Source organism: Spea bombifrons, chromosome 4 (assembly GCF_027358695.1).
Source record: "Spea bombifrons isolate aSpeBom1 chromosome 4, aSpeBom1.2.pri, whole genome shotgun sequence".
Lineage (NCBI taxonomy): Eukaryota > Metazoa > Chordata > Amphibia > Anura > Pelobatidae > Spea > Spea bombifrons.
In genome coordinates this window covers 54927517-54949623 of record NC_071090.1, presented here as the reverse complement: position 1 = coordinate 54949623, position 22107 = coordinate 54927517, and the positions used below count along the sequence as shown (strand labels likewise).

General features: G+C 37.0%; 1 protein-coding gene across 1 annotated transcript in view; it reads right to left on the bottom strand.

Moving 5' to 3' along the window:
- CPED1 (cadherin like and PC-esterase domain containing 1) overlaps positions 1-22107 on the bottom strand; it is a 95961-nt gene that overhangs the window by 55095 nt on the left and 18759 nt on the right. Inside the window, exons 5-10 of the mRNA XM_053464376.1 lie at positions 12525-12651; positions 11984-12134; positions 5970-6112; positions 3614-3686; positions 1246-1398; positions 291-395 (exon numbers count right to left, since the gene is read on the bottom strand). Of these exons, the coding sequence (XP_053320351.1) occupies positions 291-395; positions 1246-1398; positions 3614-3686; positions 5970-6112; positions 11984-12134; positions 12525-12651 (752 nt within the window). The remainder of the gene's footprint in view (positions 1-290; positions 396-1245; positions 1399-3613; positions 3687-5969; positions 6113-11983; positions 12135-12524; positions 12652-22107) is intronic.

The window sequence follows — 22107 nt, the reverse complement described above, 5'->3', positions numbered from 1 at the left end:
AGTTAGAATGAATGAAACCCACATCTCTCTAACTAAACCAATGTACGTGGTTACATTTCGATCATGCCAATAGCTGGTAATAGCATCACTCCACCATAATGCATGGAATACAATATATTAAATGACTACCTAATCAATTAAACAATATCACTAAAAACATTAGGTATATTGAATCCTTTCAAACCAGAGCACAGCTGACTAGTGTATTGCTTTTTATTCTTTCACTGATTTTCAACCCATCTGGTTAAAGGGAAGTTACCATTAATTTGAGTTAGCAATAGCTAAATTACCATTTCAAACTCCCCAGGATTTGTAAGTTCCTGAGCGAAACTGAACAACATGTTCAACTGTTCCAACGTTAAATTTCGACCATCATCCATCCAGCAGACGCCTTTCTAAAAATGAATAACAATAAGATACGTTTAAGAATGAAGAGGTGTGCAGGAGAACACAATCATTGAATAACACACATCATTACTCTGTTATCAATTACTTTGCCATATGTTTTTGTGACATCTATGAGATTAAAGAGGGCTTTTTATCGCATAACTTTTTAACAAAATGAATTCACTTGTTACATTTATCACATGACTTTTGAGCCTGGAATGCACCTGAGACAGCAAATTGAGATGAGGGGCTGGTTTGGGCCATCACAGAGTAGCATCAAAAGGTCAACTTGTAAAGACTCTTTTGTAACAGGGGTGATAAATAGTGTTAAAGGCAGGAAATGATTGTAAAGATATATATAACACACTTTAATAATAATCAGTACAGCTGAGATTAATGAAATAATACAGGTAGGGTTCTAATTAAACTAATACGGTATTTGGTTTCTTTGGTATAACAAAGTACACTTAAATGGGAATGAGCTGAATACCCCTTTGATATATAAAGTTGGAGACATGAAAATGAAGGCAGTGTGGGGTCTAAACATATATATGGCATTAACATATGGCTAAACCGAATCTAACACAAGACCAAGGGATGATTAATGGCTGATTCTTTAAATCAGGAAAATCTGCTGTCAAATGGTATGTTTCTATGTTAAGACATGAAGCCATGAAGAGTTCAAACAGGTCTGCCACATTCCCAATTTCTACATTTACAGTGCAGTATAATCAATTTCTAATAGTGTTTAGAGATAATACACATTAAATGTGTACTAAAAACCTACCCTTACAGAATATTCCATACATTCATTCACAAACATGCACTTCTAGGTGATAAACTTAGAGCATGACTTACATCCACAAACACTGGCTCCTGTATATTTTCAAATGCCTTCAAAAAACTGAATGATGTATTTCGTAAAATAAAAGAAAATGCATTTCCAATAATGAGTTCTTTGTATTTTTGATTGTCTTTATTTAATCCATCAAACTGAAAGTTAGATTTGACCTGTAAAACAAATATTTACAAAAATAGAATCTATTGTTAATGAGATCAGTATTTTAAGAAATAAGGTACAGCAAGCAAGATAAAAACTTGAAACTGTATGTCAATATGGACAGGTCTAACAGGTAAGTAGACCTTGAAGTAATCTCACTTATGCAATATTACATTGCACAGGGCTAGTCAAGCTCTTCCTACAGCAGAAGCTTACTGAGGTTTACCACTCATAATGTACAGTGAATTCAATGACTTCAACTACAAATCTACTGCAACATGTCCTGCCAACGTCTCTTATTTAATAAGCCTCTTTTTGTGCTTTAGTCCTAGACATGTCCATACTGACATGTGTACTTTATTTATTTTTTTGCAGCTCTATATGGCTTTTACCTCTCCATAAACATACACAAATGTTGGTGAGAAATTTATTTTCAATATGGAGGACCTAATGCATCCCTCTTGTGGTTTCCTATTTCTGATGAAGTATTCCATGCGAAAAACATTTGGCTTTCAAATATGGCTGATAATTACAAATTATAAATAATAAATGATGCACCTTTCTGAGGCTTATCTGGATTTATTTAATCATTTGTAGTTTTGATTGAATAAGACATGTCCTCTGCAACCTTGACAGCCCATGTTCAATATACCATCAGAAGGAAATGAACAACTGCTTCATGCATTTATTGTTTTTCTTTGTTGGTATTGCTATTTTTATTAAATGTTTCACAGATTTGTTTTCCATGAAATGTAACCGTGCTTGAAAACCAAAATCAAGGGAACTAGCAAACCACAATATACAGATTATCTAATCAAGCATGGAGTATACTTAATGTATACTTAATTGCAGACTCTAATATCTATACAGTGCAGCCACAAAAATATCCAATATTTTTTTTACCTCAGAAAAAAGGAATAACATTGCTACAATGTGTGTGTGATGCAATCAGAATCTAGAGAAGCCCAGAAAACACTATAGGGAAGGAATGAAGGACAACACTGGTATAAGGTTAGCACGTAACAGGAATATCCCATGGGTCGCTAAGGCGACTTCATCATGTTTAGAAATGTGTATCTTAACTGGCAGGGATGGGTACTCTGGATTTGCCTTTGAGGCTCTAGTATCACAGATAATTATCTGAAAATTCAATCTGGACCAGGGAAGGTACTTTGCTCTGTGGGATGATTCCAATGCCAGCTCAACTAACTCTGTGTCCTTTTCAGCACACTCGAGGTTACTTCTGCCTTTCTTCCTGGCTAGCCCCACCACCATGGAGCATGAGTGGAAGAGTTTGGCCATCCTATCTGGCAAGACCACGATAGATAAACTGTTCTTTATCCATAACTGTGGAGGCCATGTAAGTCAGGGGTATCTAGAACAAAACTACAGTTAAAACCACAGAGCTGAAAATCCAGTCTACACTGGCGTATAAGGAACACCTTTCCCAAAATCTTGTCGCTGAAGGGGATGTACTGTTGTACTATGTATCCCCTGGTATTTAAACAACCTGAAGGGCATATATAGCATAGAGAAAACAGGTGTGGTATAGTTAAGAGCAGTGTCCAAACATGATCTTGAAAGAGAGGCATGAGAAATTTCAACAATTATTCTCTCTCTCTCTCAAAACAATATTACATTTTATGCTGTGTTTTCAGTAACACATAAAATAACCATATAGTATTTTTAGAGTTTAAAATAAAATCTATTGCACTGGTGTTATACAGGACAATTATAGCATAGCCCTGCGTTGGATACTGTAAGAAGACCTTGTCTGTATGACTCATGTAGAAGTAGCTTGTAGTCAAAACTTCGAAACAGTTGATGTGCAGAAAGCACAAGCCAGATGAATAAATGTACGCTTTACACACAAGATTTTGACAAAGATAGGAATGCAAAAACCCTGATAGCTTCAAAAGACGACCCGGCAACTTAATAAAAAGAGATTCTGGCTGGGTAATGTTGTTAACGGTGCATGAAATCACATTACTTTTGTATGCGTGTAACAGCCATCATCATCACAGTCATTTATAAACTGACAAAAGAGCAACCCTTTTGTAACAGACTACAACCAAAATGATCAAAAGAAAGTCTATAGGTTGGTGGAAAAGTTCATATTTAATGCTTTAGAACAGGTTAAAGGAAATTGTGTTAAAAGATCTCTCTTTTAGCCCAGTAAACCAAAAGTGTGAATGACAGGTTACAGATTATTTTAACCACACTAACCTGGAGCACTGTGGGCTGTAACATATCGTTGAGTCCAACTTCAACAGTTAATAGCTGGAAACATTCCTGGCATCTGGAATAAAATAAAAGACTATGATAGACTGGAGTATTCAATCACAGCTACAAAGATATCAAGAAAGTTTTACTTTACTAAGAGGGAGGCAGATAAGTGGAACAACCTTCATGCAGAAGTGGTATATCTTAATACAGCGAGGATTTTTAAACATGCACAGGATAGGTGTAGCAGACCCCGTCTGAATGATGGCTAAAACTTTACTGATGATTTTTAAAAGCTTTATTGTAAACTTTCCTTTAACTCCAAAAATTCACCGTAAGAGCTAAACAAAATACAAATAATATGCATTAATGACTTATCCCTAAATTATCTATCTTTTGCATATTACTAATACAAAGTAAAAAATATACAGACCTTATGCCTTTTCAGGAGTTTGCTAAACAACCTTGTATATGAGGATGGACTCTGATAACTCTTGTTGATATGCTGGCTCTCTTGTATTACAGTTATGACCAGTATGACTGTTATGACCAGTATATCCCAAGACCATTTCCTTCTGAGTAACAGTCCTACCCCAAACACATTCCCCCTGCAACATGGACAGTGTAAACCCTATCCACATTTAAAACTTGCAAAAACTATGAGAACATGAATACAACAAATTATAACATAAATGACAGAGTTAAGTCTGTTACAATAGGTATATATACTGTAACTATCCTGAATCTAAGACAGGAACAAGGAATGCTTAAGGATTACATCTCTACTAGAATGGTGCATTCGGATCCGTACAAATTGCAAATTTACTGATTTGTACGCAGCCATGAAAATGAGGCTAGATCCCAACACAAAAAACTAAGCAAAAAGCTCTGAATTCTCATTGAAAATTCACAGGCCCTTTCACTTACACTCACTTACATTCTCACTCTCTAACACTCCAATGATTCACTCTCTCATGCTCTCGTAATGTTTCCCTACATTCTCTGCCAACCACTTCCGCATCTTCATCTTCTTCATCTTCTCTCTTTTATGCCAGCGATTCTCCAAAAGCACTGCAATTTTGCTGTAAGGTGAACCACTATTATATTGGTACTTTCAGTGATGTACTATACCCAATGGGGATCGGGAGGGAGGACATCACTGGCAGCTCCACCATAAAAGAGATAAGATATTAGAGTGAAGATGAAGAACAAGAAGAAGTGAAAATGGAGCCAGAAGTGGAAGTGGTCGGCAGAGAAGCTAGGGAAACATTTACAGAGCATGAGTGTCATGGTTTCACAGCCACACTTGAGATTTCTCTAGTGTTGTGAGCTTTTTTTCACTGTGTGCTGTGGGCGGTTCTTTGAAACTCCACCTTGCGCTGGCCTATATAAGCCTGCAGGATTCTATTGCCCTTGTGTTTCGCTCAGGCTACCATGTGCGTTTCTGATTTCCTGTGCATGACCTGGCTTTGTGCGACTACCCTTCCGGCTCCTGATTCCTGGCTATTGTACCCTGACATAGTTGATCTCCGTATTCCTAACCCTGGCTTGTCTTTTGGTATACTCTGCTAGATCATGATTTAGCTTTGTCAGGAGTTAAAGGGACGTGCGAATGAATGTATTGGTCGTCTGCAGGGGCCTCCTCTGGCATCAACCAATTGGCATCAACACACAGTCCTTTAACTCCTGATGGCGCAACTTGGCCTGGTCTCCCCGCTCCAAGAGTAAAAGGTCGGTATAAGCGACTCTATTGGTCGTTCGCATGGACCTTTAACTCTTGGAGCGGGGAGACCAGTGGTCTCTCCCAGCCAAGTTGTGGTACCAGGATTTTAAAAGTCTGTACGAGCGACTCTATTGGTCGCCAGCAGGGGGCCCGTCCATAAACCAATGAAGAACAGGTGCACTTCACTGCTTGATGGCAGAGGAGGCCCCTGCCGGCGACCAATAGAGTTGCTCATACGGACATTTAAAATCCTGGCACCAAAGCTGCTGTGTAGTGCGTACCGCATTAACCCCCGTTTTAACCCATTCTACAAAAAAAGGCAAAAAACTAAGAAAATGTACACGAATATTCGCCCGAACCAAACACAGGAATGGGCAAATATTCATGGAATACGAAGACGAACATGAAGACAAACACAAAGAGTTGGCCGGCACCCGAAATTGGGTTAGTGTTTTTGGCATTTGCCCGGTGTGCCAGATGGCCGGTCCAGGCCTGAATATGGGTCTACAGAGAGAACTATAAAATAAGGGGAATGGGCTGAAATTTAAGCTGAGAAAATACTACATACCTATTTGCCTTCAGTTCTCTTTAGTACTAACAAAGTGTATGATATGTGCTTTATCTAATTCTTTTTACCTTTTAATCAGATTGGTTTCCAGATCTGATGCTTCACTCAGCACCTCCAAGGTGAGCAGAAACTTGGCTATTGTCTCCTTCAGGGCACTAAAGGCTTTTGAAGCTGAATATGATTTCAATAGCTTCCCGTAAAAGCTCTGGAGCTGTGATTGGAATAACAGAATGCAAATACACATTAACACAAATATAAAGAATCATTCATCATTGTGTTACTAATGATTAATTGAGGTCTGAAATGCTATATGTGCCACTTTCACACACTATAAACTATTGGCATACATACCTCAAAAAAAGAGAGCCAGTAAACGGATATCTATAGAACAGTAATCAGCCTAGTTGCTTCACAAAGAAGAAAAATTAGCCCGAAAAAAGCCTTGTTGAAGAAATCAAACTAAATTGTCAGAAATGTTATACTCTTATTCAACCTGTTTTTAAAGCCCAAGTCTCGTGGAGTTCACATTAATAGATGACAATGAAATATAGAACACACATTACCTGATGATGATTGATGAATGCGGATTAACATAGTAACATGATCAAAATCATAATCAAAGGATAGACACAAGTAACTCTATGACACCATCCTGAGAAGTAGACTTCCTTTGAAATTGTGCTTACACATATTCCTTCTTCCAAAGAACGATCATAAACATTCTTCACATTTGCTTTGGATCACTGATAATTGTTTTGCTCCTGGGCTAAAGCACTCCAAGTTTAATTAATTGGTCACCCGAACACTAAGTGTTACAAGTCACATTTGCATGCATCTTTCTGGCACCAGATCACACAAAATATTGCTTACTGGCTCCAATAATTCAACAACAATTTATTTTAGAATTAAGAAAGTAAACAGAACTACAGGGTATAACTATTTGTATCTAGAAGTACAGGAACAAAAAAGTTCCTTGATATAAATTCTATTAAAACATATATAATCACTTTTGTGATGTTGTTGTTAGAATGCCCAATCTTAGTCATGAAGCCAAGTTGCAGACATCAAAGTGCCAGCGCTGCATGTTGGTGCCTACCCTTGGTGTGGTACAGTGTTGCTTTTACCTTTTCCGAAAAAAAAAAAAAAAACACATAACACACACACAAGAATATACTCACGCATACATATGCACATATAAACATACACAGACATTTACATCACATAGCTTGGCAGATACAGTTTGTTTTGGCAAGACATACATTTACACTGTACGATTCTGTTGGGGGATAAATGCAGCAATTTGAAGAATAATCTGTGTTATGTTTAACCATTTTAACCATATCTTAAGGAAGAAAAGGGCAGTAGCAGCAGCACCACCCGAGAAGCCATCAAACACCTTGCCACCTTGCACCCATCCTGTGAAATATATATATATATATATATATATATATATATATATATATATACATATTACATATATGTATATGCATACACTCTGGACCCATCTATGGTTAATCTAATTGTAATATATTTAAATGAAACAATATTGTTGCAAGGTGTTTGGTGGCTTCTCAGGTGGAACCAGTGGGCTGCTGTTGCTGCTATCTTTCCGCTTTCTCCACATCTTTCCTCTTTGTCATTATCCCCCCTTCTCTCTATCAATCTCTCCCGTTCTCGCCATCTCTTACTTTTCTTAAGTCCTGTGGTGAGAGTGAGAGGTCTGTTTGTAGACCACTGTTTCTGTGCTCCATCACGGTGCGTGCAGCTTCAGATCTGAGCTCCGGGATTGGACATCATATCTTGGCGCTCAGCATCAATAGACGACACACTTCGTAAGGGAGTAGTTAAATAGAGATCTGTATGAACAGACCTTGGGCTTAATTTATTTTGGGCTAATTGTACTGTTCATTCGGCATCCTGGCCGTATGCTACAACAGACAAATTTGGAAACACCTAATTTGCCAATGGGCCCACAATGTCCACTATGGTCTCACACAAAATGTATATTTTTAGCAAGCAGATATTAAATATAGTAAACACAGACCTTGTTGTGCTGGGTAATGTGGGGGTCCTTCTCCCTTTGCAGAGACAGTCAGACTCCATTTCTGGTATATCACCAGTAATGGTAACGTTTGTTTCCTATTTGCTGTCATGTAACAGGATCAGTCACCAAGAATCTCATTTTGTAGTCAACTACAGTGGAAGCTGTTGGCTGTCTGTGCTGGCAAAGAGATACTCGGTAGATAATAGCTTGGGTCTGTGCTTATGGACGTGGGATTTATTCACTAAGAAGAGAGGAGAAAGGAGAATTTGCAAGACAGGTGAGGTTTACACTCACCTTTTTTGGCTGCCCTATATAATTCATATTTAAATAAAGAGATTTTCTCCAAATGTCCTCACCTCTTAAGTTATACAGGGCTAGCTGTGCCCTTGCTGGAAAAACTTACTAGTGTTGGACCTTCATAATGAATAGCAATACGGGGATGCTGAAACCACAGCTCTCCTGCCAACTCTCCCTCTAGTGGACATAATTATGCATGCATGTGTGTGTATTATTGTACAGGAATGCATGCATGAATGTATATATGTATGTGATATTATTGTATGAATGCATGTGGTTGTGCCTTTTAACCCCTTAAGGACAGCCGTTTTTTTGTTCCCTTAATGCCAATGCTTGATTTAATATTTGTATTGTCTTTTCAGGACAAGAAGGACTTTCTTTAGATACCATTATTTTGATCATATCATGTAATTTACGTTTTTTCTGACTTTCATTTAAAAAATATTTTACTCATCTACAAAAGCTAATAAAAAAAATGCTAAATAGATTATATTTTTCCTGAGTTTTTTTGTCCTGCTTTTTTGCAAGTTATATTTGGAACATCTTTATAGTCGGTCAGCGCAATATATCCCCATCAAACCATATGTGTTTCAAAACTAGACACCTCAGGCTAGAATTTTAAGTCTTCCCAAGCTCTAATTCTACTACCAGCCGTAGTGGTAGTATTTTTTTGCGTGAATTTTAGGTATAAATTTACAGCACCTAGTGTGTCACTGCCAAACAACGCTCCAATATGTGTTCAGCAACATCTCCGGAGTACAATGATACCACCCATACCACCCTATCTTGGGTTGTTTGGGGGCAAAAAGGCCACATTTGGGACATGCACATCTCAGTTTTTCATATTGGAGTTTTGACATCTGGTCATCATGCCCCATTTCCTATTTGGGGTGTCTTTGAACCCAAACAATTAAAGTTATCCCATCAAACCATATATTTTTGAAACCCAGAAACTCCAAAGTATTTGAAATGCTAGTATTTAAAACACTTTCCATGCACTAATTCTACAACCAGCCTTTGTCAAAGTTTATGGTACTATTTTTTTGTCCGTTTAAATTTACAAATTTTGGTATATGTGACTTCCAAACGACACCCCAATATGTGTTCAGCAACATCTCCTGGGTACAGGCATACCATCCATTCATAGGTTTGTCGAGTTATTTAAGGGGCTAAAGGGCCACATTTGGGTTGTGTACATCTTTCAATTTTGACAATTTTGTTAATCCTGCCCCCACTACACAATAATACAAATGCTGGTATTTTAACATCTTTACATGCACTCATTTTACCACCAGCCTTTGTAGTAGCATTTCTTGTGGGGTTTTTTTTCCTACACATTGTACTTTGGGTATAAATTTACAGTTCTTGGCATGTGTCAGTGCCAAACAACACCCTAATATGTGTTCAGGAATATCTCCTGTGTACAGTGATATCACCCATGGGCTCCAATAACTTGCATGGTTAAATGCAGTACCTATATTTAACCTGCAGTGAGAGCTCAGAGTTCTCAGAAGGGTCTGAACAGACCCTCTTGGGAACTAATTCATTTTTTAGCAGGTGCCGCCATCTTGCAAGAGTCAGCATGTCTCTCACTGGTCAGACTCTCAAGCTATCACAGTGTGTCACCTGGTGGATTTTCAGTGTCACTGAATGCCTCAGTATTGATGCATTTCAGCAACACCATTTCAGCTTTGAAGGAGCTAAGCAGGCAGCTGCTGCCATATTGTATATGGCATACATACTGGGCCCCTGCAGCAGTTTTAGGTGCTGCTAAATGCCTCAACTTTGAGGAATTGCAGCAACTGTGTTTGAGAGAAGGCAGCAACCTTTCATTGCTTTCTTAATTAGTTTAACCCCATGACATGGCAGGAATGATTTTTATTAATAAGGGTTTAAGAATATCTGTGTTTGTGTATGTGTGTATTATTATTGTGTGCCTATACACTATGCCAGTGTTGCAACACAAGGAGCGAAGTGGCATCTGCCCTTTCACAGTGTTGCCCCAGGGCTCCACATCTTGATTCATCCCTGGCCATGCCATAAGGATATCACTGGAGTACCATTCATTTTTAGTATGCAACTCTCTCCAAATCATGAAGGAGAGAGGCAAGAGTTAATGACTGATGGTAAGCACAGACAAGATATGCTCTAGGACCCAAAACTTGTGAAAGTAACAGTAATTGGTTGTTGCTGGCCTTCCTTGGTCTACTGTGATCTAAGCCTCTGTAAAAGGCAGAGTTTTTCTTCATGTAAAGAACCAGACCTTAAATCGGTCATTGATCTCATCTTAGATGCAGGATAGCTTTTTGTCTATTCCATGTATGTTTAACTTCTCTTACAGTATCAGACTCTCCCATTTCTGATGGGAGGCTGTTCCATTTGTCTACCACCAACAATTATAAATAACAGCAATTATGGACCCTATTTTCTTTTCTTCCTGTATAATATGCACCAACACTTCAAATGCCCGGACAAAGAAACCATTAGTATGTATTAAGTACATTATTTAACAGGGATGGTTTGCTAAATCAGTAAAGTGCTAATCAGAAATTACATTTTTCCTTTAACCATTCTTGCACGACAAAACACAACAAAATCCAAAACCATGGAGGTTCTGTGTTAACAACATCCCCTTACATAAAATTATTCCAAGCTCTATGAACTGAATGTGAACTAGATTATTGGCATTCCGCATAACATTACTAAAGCAATATTCTCTATCATTATGTACAGTCTAAACCGCGAGATAACAGAGACATCTAGTGGCTACAAAAGTAGGTTTCCCCCCCCATGTCTTCATTTCCATTTGGAGAATGGAGCTACAAAATATATGCTGCATTTTCAGCGAATGTCAAATTACTTCCAAATACTACAATTATTTAAAAGTAGATGTCGGTTTTGCCTTTTGTAATCATCGCAAGATTTCCTGTAGCTACCTACGTCCAAGATTACAACAATATTTTGGATGGCATTGCAAACACGTCATAAAGGTATAATTATGTCTAATAATTATACCTTTATAATTATGTAGCTGTAAAAAAAAATAATTTAAAAACATGGATTGCTGCATTTTTGGAATATCATCAGAAGAAACTGCATACATTTCAAATGTAGGCAATAAGTATTTATAATGCGTAAAATTCCATGCTTCTCTTTACTTGCAATAATAGGCACAGTATGAGATTGTATAGAACCACTGGATATTTGCATATAGATTATATTGTTCTTCATAGGCTAGGATTAACTGGGCACCTCGAGTAATACACAATTTATATCTGCATTCCAGCTAAGGACATGGGTATATGTGGGATATGTATCAGTACGAAGCTGGTGAACTGATATATTCCTTGTCAAGCATTACTAAGAAAAAAAGACATTTTTATTATACATTATTTGCACGAAGCATGGAAATTAAATGACATTGGTGCCAAAGGTGTGCACTATGTTTGTACGTGACTATCAAAGGAAAACATCTCCCTTTGGTACCAATTTGTAGCATGGCACTGAAAGAAATCATGACATATATCACTGGAGACAAATGACATATATAGAACAAATAGTTTATCATGATCAGAATGCCCACTGAAGATGTCCCAGGAGCCTTTGTTGAAAAATAATGTTTATTGGCTATGTAGAAGTTAAAAAAGTAAACTATGAGCTTGAGGGAGCTCAAAATTAACCTAATAGATGTATATCAGCAGCTGTGGATCATTAAACGTATCCAGCAATAGAGTTATTTACCTTCACTGGAATGTATGGTTCATTAGGTTGGCTCTGAACAATCCCAATAGAATGGATAAAGGCACGTAGCGGCGACATAGACGCTGTAAGCACATATATTCTCATGAGTGGTGATTTCTGAGATGGATGTTCATGTTCAGTCTGTAAATTACTACAATACATAATATGTACATGTAACAAACTGAAGCACAATGACATTTAAGAAAAGCAAAATATACACTCAATTTGCTATACTAATAAGGAGAGGACACTTCAATTTATTTTGCTGATGCATCTACCACCAAATGCATGCAAAATGCCATTAGATACTTGAAACATCTAAATAGTAAGTATTAAACATGGTTTTACAGAAAGCCTTAGGTGCACATTTTGGAGAACATGTCCATATTTTAAGATATTCATATCTGGTAAGAAAATTGTAATTACCTATGTAGATGTATGCACAATTGTTAAGAATTACCTTTTTATGGATCCTCATGTTCACTGGATACACATTATAATTTATAACCTATCCCAACAACTCCAGAAAACCTATACTTACAAATGATCTTTAACCAGTTGACTGGTTCTACACATCTTTTTATATTCGTTCTTGACTTTGCTGCTGGATGATCTTCTAGAACTCAGTTTTCCGGAATTGGTTGAACATATTAATAAGTTCTGTAATTCTGCAAGAGGCAACACAAACTAATAAACAATGTGTTTTTTTCTAAAATCTTCAATAATTATTTTCCAAAATATCAAAAATGTAAACTTACATTTTTAAGCTTTTAAAAATTATCATTATGAAATTATAATTATTATTTCATGTAATATAAGGGATAGTGAATATTAGTATTCTCTGTAACAATTTGCTTGCTCAGTCCTATATAGATAAGTAGGATATCAAGCCTTAGTATAGAATGGGAGAACTGACTTCCTAAGCAATCTGGTACCATTCTCTAGACATGGGTGTTATTCACAAATGCAACTGAATAAAATGATATACATAGCAACAATCTGGCTATAAATATCTTAAAAGAGAAAGCACAACAGAACAGATATAAGAAATTACAATTTAATTGTATACACAAATTGTATGTGAATACAAGTTACATAAATTAATCTGGTTTTATCAAGGTAAGCATGGAACAAGTGCAAAATTTAGTGAAATAAAGCACTTTATACAATGTCGTCTTACTGCATGGGCACACTGGGTAGTTGCCCAGGAGCCCCACGTTTTTGGGATCCTGTGGTGAAACAGTGTAATATGTCATGTGTTGTTGTTCACTTGAGGTTGTATCTACCTAATTTTTAGACCTGCTAAGAAACTGATGATTGTTATTATGTCCTGATATGTAAAACCATAGAATTCAAAGAGGGTGTATTTTCTTTTTCACGCCACTGTACATACATACACACACACTCTCTAACACCTTACATACACACATACATACATACACAGCCACTCCAACACCATACACTTACACATCCACACACCCTCTAAACATACATTTTTTTGTTAGGATATTTATTTAAAAAATGCTTCTCATTTGATCTTCACCATCAACGTAGGGTTTGCGTATGATATTCAGTTGTTCTCTGTTTCCACATGGTTCTCATTTGATCTATACCAGTAATTAAGGGTTTGCACTTGTCATTCAGTAGATCTCTATGTTTCTATGCAGTTCTCATTTGGTCAGCAGCGTGCAAGCTTCAGAACTGCACTGGTACTACGGAAGGAACCTGCCTTATCGCCTCCCTGCCATTGGCACCTCAACTAAGTGCCGCTTGAGATAGCCTAACTTCCACACTATTTGCCTGTGCCTGCCAGGCCCAGCTCTCCCTTACATATACACACATATATGCATATTGTACACTTCTGATGTATTCTGGAGCAGTGTCCCCCAAGCTGGAAAACAAGACAAAAATATTTTGATGTATATTTTTTATTGGGCTAGATGTTTCCTCTTATGATGTCTTGCGACATCACTGAAGTCTTTATTATTTTTTAATTTTATTGCATGTTTATTTATGCTTTAACTATTAAAAAAAATGTATACATGTTTTTTTTTATGTTTATATTTAAGATTTACAGGGCTCCAATGCCCTGCATTGCTGGCTGCAGTACCGGTGAACAGACCCTTTACTTTAATTATAAGGGTTGCAGCCCTAAGCCTGATCAGGGCACTAACCTCAGCATCCTCCTCAAACTTCTATGATATAGGATTCTTCATGTCTTCTGTCAGATAGGTTAGCGCAGATGGCAGGTTATAATGTCATATGCTGGTGCTGCATTTTAAACTGCATAAAGAAAAATTCTTCACAGTCATTTATAGCACAAATAGGCTGGACACAATAAAGATCTTTGTTCTCCCCAACTGACCCATTGAGAGCTGGGGAACGCTAAGTGTGTCCAACATCTACTAGAGCAATCAGCCCCTAGTAAAGCTGCTCAAATTTTACCCCATTAACTATCATCTCAAGTAGTATTAAATAAATAACAGTGATGTTATGGTTTTCTGTAGGGTTATTATTCAGCCCAGGAAAATCTTTACATGCATGTCAGTAAAATAGACAGGTTGCAACACTAACTGCACAGTTAATAAAAGCAATGTTCCAAAATGACAACTTAACAGCTATACAAAGGTACAGCGAAGTGTATAATTTATATAGCTGCATGATTTATACCGTGTTTTACTACTTTGTTGGATTTTTGCAGCATATAAGTAGTATAAATCCTAAAAGCATTAACTATTCAAACCACAAAATAAAAAAGGCTTATTTCAAAGCTAAGGGTTTTCCACATTCAGTTAGTGCTTGGAACTGCACTGTGTATTATGAACAGCAGATGGCGCAGTTGAACTTACACAAAAACACGAGAAGCTTTAGTAAACCCCCACATTTTTTACTTTTTTCTGTACATGTCATATTAATTTTGTAAGTAGGACACCTAGTAAAATGTGCAAATTGGGTTTTTGTTACTTAAAGGAAAAGAGCCGAAAATTTATATAAAGCTTTTTGTGGCTGTCCCTTAGGTCCTGTTTTTTTTGTATGACATACAGGAAATATATCCAGTGTACAATACAGTTGTGGGTCACCCTTCCAAGCCACACATCAAACTCTATAGGGTGGTACCAACGTGAGCTAATGTCAGAAGCACTATATGTTGTATGAAGCCTGAGTATTGTTGCAAATACACACTTTGTTTTCTTATTTTGCACCAGTATGTGACTGGACATTTTATGTATTTTGCAGCTTATTATTTATATAGATGTATACATTGTGATGCAATCAAGTGCTGTTTTCGTATCTCCAAGAAGCTTTCAGGTTGCGATAACGTGCAAGACTTCTGTTAAAGAATGATGCCTAATGTTTAATTCTAAACATCCAGGTTATGTCTTTGGACAAGAGAAGCTTGCCTATTGCTTTGAGACGAATCACAGCTTTCTGTAAATGTAAAAACCTAAGTCTGTGGAGTCCATTGTAGGATTTCAAAACATGCGGGCCACTGGTGCACAGTAGTATATAAACATGCTCCAGCTTGGCCCCTTTCCTTGGGCAGAGAGTTGAGGGCCAAGGGGTTCATCGACCATCACCAACCTCATAGCACCCTAATGGTGTTTGGGTGGATCACATCCTCCTCTACCAGGGTGATTTAGGAGTATGTGTGTGGGGGGTTGATTTAAAAAAAAAACAAGACAGGGATGGAAGGGGGTATTTAATTTTAATTTCCCTCCCTCACTTCCCTCACCTTAAAGGGCCATTTTTTTGTAAACTCCTACCTATACCACCTGGATACAAACTTGCATCAATCCAAATTAAATCTCTTAGCTAATTGATTAGAATAATGACTACAATTTTTTTTTTTCTTTTTAGTTTTGCATTGCCTTTTATGAGGTGAGGAGCAACATTTTTTTTCTTCACTAACAAAAGATTTTATTCAGTACATTTCAGGAAGTCTTTTCTTTTTTTAAAGCTCCAGAAAATGTATATATATATATATATATATATATATATATATATATATATATATATATTAAATTATATATATTTATATTAATCACACTTAATTTATGTTTTTTTTTAATCATTGGTAAAAAAAAAAAGCCTGAAACCTGTAAATTAATTTTCCAAGGTGTACCATTATGTTTTCAAACCATCAGTGTTTCAAAATGAATTTGTAAAAAAGTGCAAAAACATGTAATTTCCCAGTAAAAAAATCACATATAAATCTCAAATCAGACAATCATTTTCTTCCATACCTGCAATTACTAATTTTCTAATGAAAAAAAATGGCTTAAGAAAGAGAGTCTTTTAAACAACCAATGCGGTTTAAGACATTCTTTGTGGGCAATTGACAGAAAGTCAAAGTTTGAAGTCAAAGTTTTTGAACCGTACAAGCTCTGCAACGTTGCATGTGGATATATAGCACTGACTGCAGACTGGGATTTGAGCGGAGAACATTTATTCACAAATCCGAGCAGCCCCAAGCACAAGTTCTATATCATTTCATTGGTAAAACAGACAAATTACCATCCACTGGGAAGTCACTTTGCAAAACTTAGCAATAAAATAGGTTTCTCTGTCAGATGCCTCATCAGTCACAAACTGCTTCTTCAAGAAACATATCTGAACATTCACCAGCCTATAGCAATGTTCTAATGGGGAAAAATGTGCTGTGAGAAGCAAGTCATCATTCCTGAAAATCACAGATCTGCAACTAGATGATGGATGTTTTACTAAATACTACTTGCCACATGGAAAAAAAGCATTGTATATTAGTCAACAGCGATGAAACAAAACACTCATGTCTTGTTAACACTTTTAGAAATATAGGACATTCTTTTTTTAGGGGCACATACCTATTTCAGATGTTTATGCCAACCAGCACATATTTACTGCTATCCTATAGTATGTGGATGTATAAACTCACAAGAGGGAATAAGTTATGATGTATGTGTTGGCGTACCTTCCAGTTGTGTCTTATGTACAGTCACTAAGAGGCATCAAATGGTCTAGACCAGGGGTAGGCAATCTTCTGCTCTCCTGACGTTGTGGACCACATCTCCCATAATGCTCTTACAGTCATACTGCTGGCAAAGTATCAAGGGAAATGTAGTTCACAACATCTGGAGAGCCGAAGGTTGCCTGGTAAATGCTGCCTAAAGTCTTAATAAAATATATTGACCTGTATATGTGGCATTATAAGTAAAACCCTTTAAACAAGTATACCTATCATTAGATGGAGTGTGGCACGTCCTGACCAAACGGCCCATGTGGTCTAATCAGAATGAGAATTTGGTAGCGTTTTAGACAATTCTGCTTTAAGCTATTCATGATAGCGCATGTTTATACAAGGTTGCCAAGGTTTCGGGGAAGAATGCTTATGTTAAGCAGGTGTCAATTTTTGTCAATTGTCAATTTTTCATGTTAACATACTATAAAAGAATTAGCGGCACATCACTGCACGTTGTGCAAAATATAAATTGGAAATCCCATGAGGTTTAAGCCTATGATGCTTTTAAAAAAGCCATTTTCATTTGCTTTTCACATTTTATTATCATTTATTGGTCTTTATTTGATATGAAACCCAGCTTCTGCTTTCACGGATAATTACCAATATCACTTTGTTTTCTTATGCATTATTAAAACCCCCACACAGTCTCCTATAGTTCAAATCTACCTCTCGCTAGCTTCGAGATTTTTAAAAGTATATTTTATTCCTTACGGATTAACCACGTACATAAAGTAATGGCACTGCGGCATCCACTTCACTAAATAACTTTAGCAGATCTTAAAAAAAAAAAAGCTTTATTGGGAAGATTTAAATAAGGAAGTTTTTATTGCCAAGTGCCTCTGGGCTAGATTCTATTGCCTGTGAAACGTTAATGTCTGTTTTTTATTTCAGATCACAGGTAATAGCGCAGGGCGATCAGGCTACACGAACATTAAAAGGCAAGTTTAGGAAACATGAATAAACATGCTTTCTAAATGTGTTTTAGGAGAATTCTGTAACACATTTTGTATTTAAAGGGGACTTCAGCGTTGTGAGTAGCATTGTATTTAATAGATATCATATTTAGCACCGCAAAAATCAATATTTATGGCAGTTTGGTTTAATTCTACACTCTGGTATTTTTTTCAGAGGCAAAAACTCAGGAGATTAGTGATAATTAGGAAATGGATTTGCTTGAGTGGCAGCTCAATAAAGAGCATCATTAGCTCAATAGGACATTCAGATGACCAAAGACTGCCATTTCGCAGGCATGCTTGTATCTGCTTCAGAGAATAATAAAATAATGGCAGAATGGAAATGGTTAGGCATTAGTGGGACTTGTTAATCACACAGATCATTTTGGTCACCTTCCATTTATAGAAATATAGAATTGACGGCCTATCTAATCTGCCTACTTTTAACTGCTGTAAAACCTCAACTCCTTTGCATGCTTAACCTCTACCATGTTTACTTTGAGGCTATTCCACTTATCTACCAGTAAAGTAAAGCCTCCTTATATTACATATAATTATAAATATATAATAGAATAAAAAATGACATCTCTTATTCAACTCTGTAAAATAATTTGCACTAGTATTATGCAATTTCAATATAGTGAGTGAAGGGCGAATCCAGTGCCCCATGCAGAAGCACTAATGAAGAATACGTATTGAATATAGTATTTTTTTTAAATAGTTTTTTAATAGCACTTTTATCCCAATCAACAGGAACACATTTTGTGCATGTGCATGGGGGTCTTCATTAGATCCTCTGCAAATATTGCGCAAGCCACTGGCAAGCAGGTGTAGTGTTTTTTGAAAGCATCTCCCACAAGCTAAAAAGCTGTGGGCCAGGGAAAGAAAGCACATGCATTGGGAGATTCTATCAAAACACTACAGTCCAAACCGCTCTATCCTGAACCCATCCTATAATTCATTTATAATTTGCATTTAATTTATAATATATAATTTGCATGTAGTTAATACTAGATTGTGAGTCTCTTCATTAGACTAACCCAGCCTGAACCCTTCACTATGCATACACTGTATGTTAACATGCTCTTTTTCAGACCTATAAGCGATAACCAGTTCTATATATTTAATTAGTATTCCACACACACCATTGTGCAGCCCTTACATCAATGCTTAATTCCACGGCTCTTCTGCTTTGAATACCCACAGCATTTGGAGAGTCACTTTGTGGCTACCAATACTCTATGAGCTACTATGTATCTGTTTGAAATCATTTGTCAGTTCTGTATGAAACAGGTGCATACGTGTACGGAAGCTTGCTTTCTGTTATTCTATAGAGGTATAGGTATGCTATACAAGAAAGATAACACAAGTGAAGATGATTATGTGGATTAGACAGAACAGGATCGGGTGGATGAGAAACCGTGTATCATTTCATAACATACTGCCATGGGAGATAGTGAAGATTTTCCTGTTTTTGTTTTGAAATACTTGTCACTGCCTCTGTTCTTGTTCCAGAGACTGGATGTGTTTATTTGCTGAAACTACTCAGCAGCCCTGTCTTTTCCTGGAAATAATAGTATTTTAAAAGCCTGGGGGAAAACATATGGAAATGCCTATGGAATAAAAAGTTAAGATTTTGGTACCTTTGAATTAAAAGGAAACAAGTTGAAATTATTTTACATTGTCGCATTGTGCCAGTGTAAAAATAAATTTATATGAAGACTATGCAATCTGCACCAATTAAATATCTCTGATGCTTTTATGTCTACCGTGAGCAATTTATGGCATAAAGTTGCACCGTGTTAACTGTAGAAACTGTAGAAAGAAGAAGAGCAACTTTGGTAAAAATGATACCTAACTATGTCTCTTCACAGTTGAGCAGAAATTACTAACACTTGAAAGACGGCATATACTTGCATTTCCCTTTAATATTACTATCCTAACATAATCTCTGTTCACAATAGAAACATAGCGTTTGATGGCAGATAAGAACCATTTGGCCCATCTAGTCTACCCATTTCCCCTGATGTAAGGGACTCAAACCTCCTTACATACATCTAAGACTCTAACCATTTAGTTTCAGACTATGGCCTCTGTTCTAAGATTTTTTTCTCCTTTCAAATAAGTTTGCCTCCTCTACTTTGTTAAATCCATTTAAGTATTTTAATGTTTATATTACATCTCACCCCTCTTCTTTCCTCCAAGCTATACATATTAAGATTCCTTAGTTACTCATGAGACATTTTATGCTGCAGACCACTTACCATTTTTGTAGCCCTCCTCTGAACTCTTTCCAATTAGTCCATTTCATTCTGGAGATCGGGTCTCCAGAACTGTACACAATACTCTTGGTGACGCCTTACCAAAGATCGGTAAAGAGGCAGAACCATCTCCCTCTTCCTGCTACTAATGCCTCATCTAGATAACCCAGCACCCTGCTTGCTTTTTCAGATGATTTACTGCATTGTAGGTTACCTTTAAGTCATCAGAAACAATGACTCCTAAGACCCTCTCTTTCATTGTCACTGAGAGAACTGTGTCCTCAATGCGATATTCTGCCTTGGAATTTTTTCCGTCCCAAGTGCGGGTGGTGTTTCCCGCGATGTCATCAAGAACGCCCCTCGGCGTCATCAGGACTGACTGCCCACTGACATCAGTGGGCAGTCCTGGCAGTCCTGGCTGCGTCCCGCAAGGGTAGCCGGAGCTCAGAAGTTCCCACATATGCACACTTCCCACCATTCTTCTAATTTACATAAGTTATTCGCCATTTGAGTTGTTCCACTAAGACCTACCCTGTTTCAGGCCTTACCAACTGACATACCTTTCCATTAAGACCTTCTGTAATATCAGAGTTTCCTCATTAGTAACAAGTCCTTCCTCTGAATATACACCATTAACTACAACCTTCTGATCACTGCAGACAAGAGCTGCAGTTTTGGAGATACTCTGACCCAGTCATGTACATCAACACCCATCACAATTTGGCCCTTGTCAAAGTCGCTCAGATCCTTACGCTTGCCCATTTTTCCTGCTTTTAACACATCAACTTTAAAGATGAAATGTTCACTTGCTGTCTAATATATCCCACATAGTGTCAGGTGCCATGATAGTATGTGTTAGTCATTCACCTCCCAGTGGTCATTAAAAATGGTTTAAAATCTATAATATGCCTGACGAAGAGACCTAGGTAGTCTTAAAAGCATACATTTGTTATATTTGAGTAAGCCAATGAAAGTATAATGTTTACCAACTTTTCTTGTAAGCAAATAATAGCTTATGTGGAATTACTCCACTGACATTTTAAGGCCATTGGCCATCTGAGGACATATGTGTGGCTGATGCCAGGACATAGGCATGCTACATTTTTATGCTCGATGAAGATCAGGTGAGTGTGTGGTACTATCGGCCTGTGAGATGGCCAGTCTGGGCCTGCCTGTGCATGTCAAATTTAAATGTATAATATTATATCAAAATAATGCAGTTTTAATGCAAACCTAAATGCGTGCAATGTATAGTTTGTTTGTAAGTAAAATGAATTCTTTATTTGTCTAAGAGCTGACATACCCCAAATGTTTTTGCCTAGAGCTCATAAAACTCTGGCATTACTCCTAATATTAACAAGCAGAACAATGTAAACATTCTATTAAAATAATGTGTTAAATCTTCTAACGCAGTATGTTTTTCAGTATTTAAAAAATACATTAAAGCATTCCAAGATATCATAATGCGACTTGTTATAAGCACTAATCTCACACGTACAGTTATCATTTTCTTTACAAACAATACTTCATCTTGTGTAGTTAATAATTTCCAAGATATATTCATGTCACATAATACCTGACATCTACAAATTACATTTTGCAGACAGTTTTGCATAAAGCTTGAAAATGCGTTCACAAGACTGATATTAATTACCTTTCCTGAAAAGGTCCTATGAGCAGTCAGTCTCACACAGCCACACATTCAACTAAAGTACTTGGATTCATGTCATATTATCAGCAGTGTTAATGCAAATCATGAAAAACAGAAAGAGGTGTTGACACCTTGACAACAATACATTTCTGATGTTTTAGTTTCAAATTTTCAAATTTAAGGTAGTCGATTAGGTGAAGAAAGATGTAACCAGTGGCGGAACTACCGGGGTCGCAGGGGTCGCGACTGCGACCGGGCCC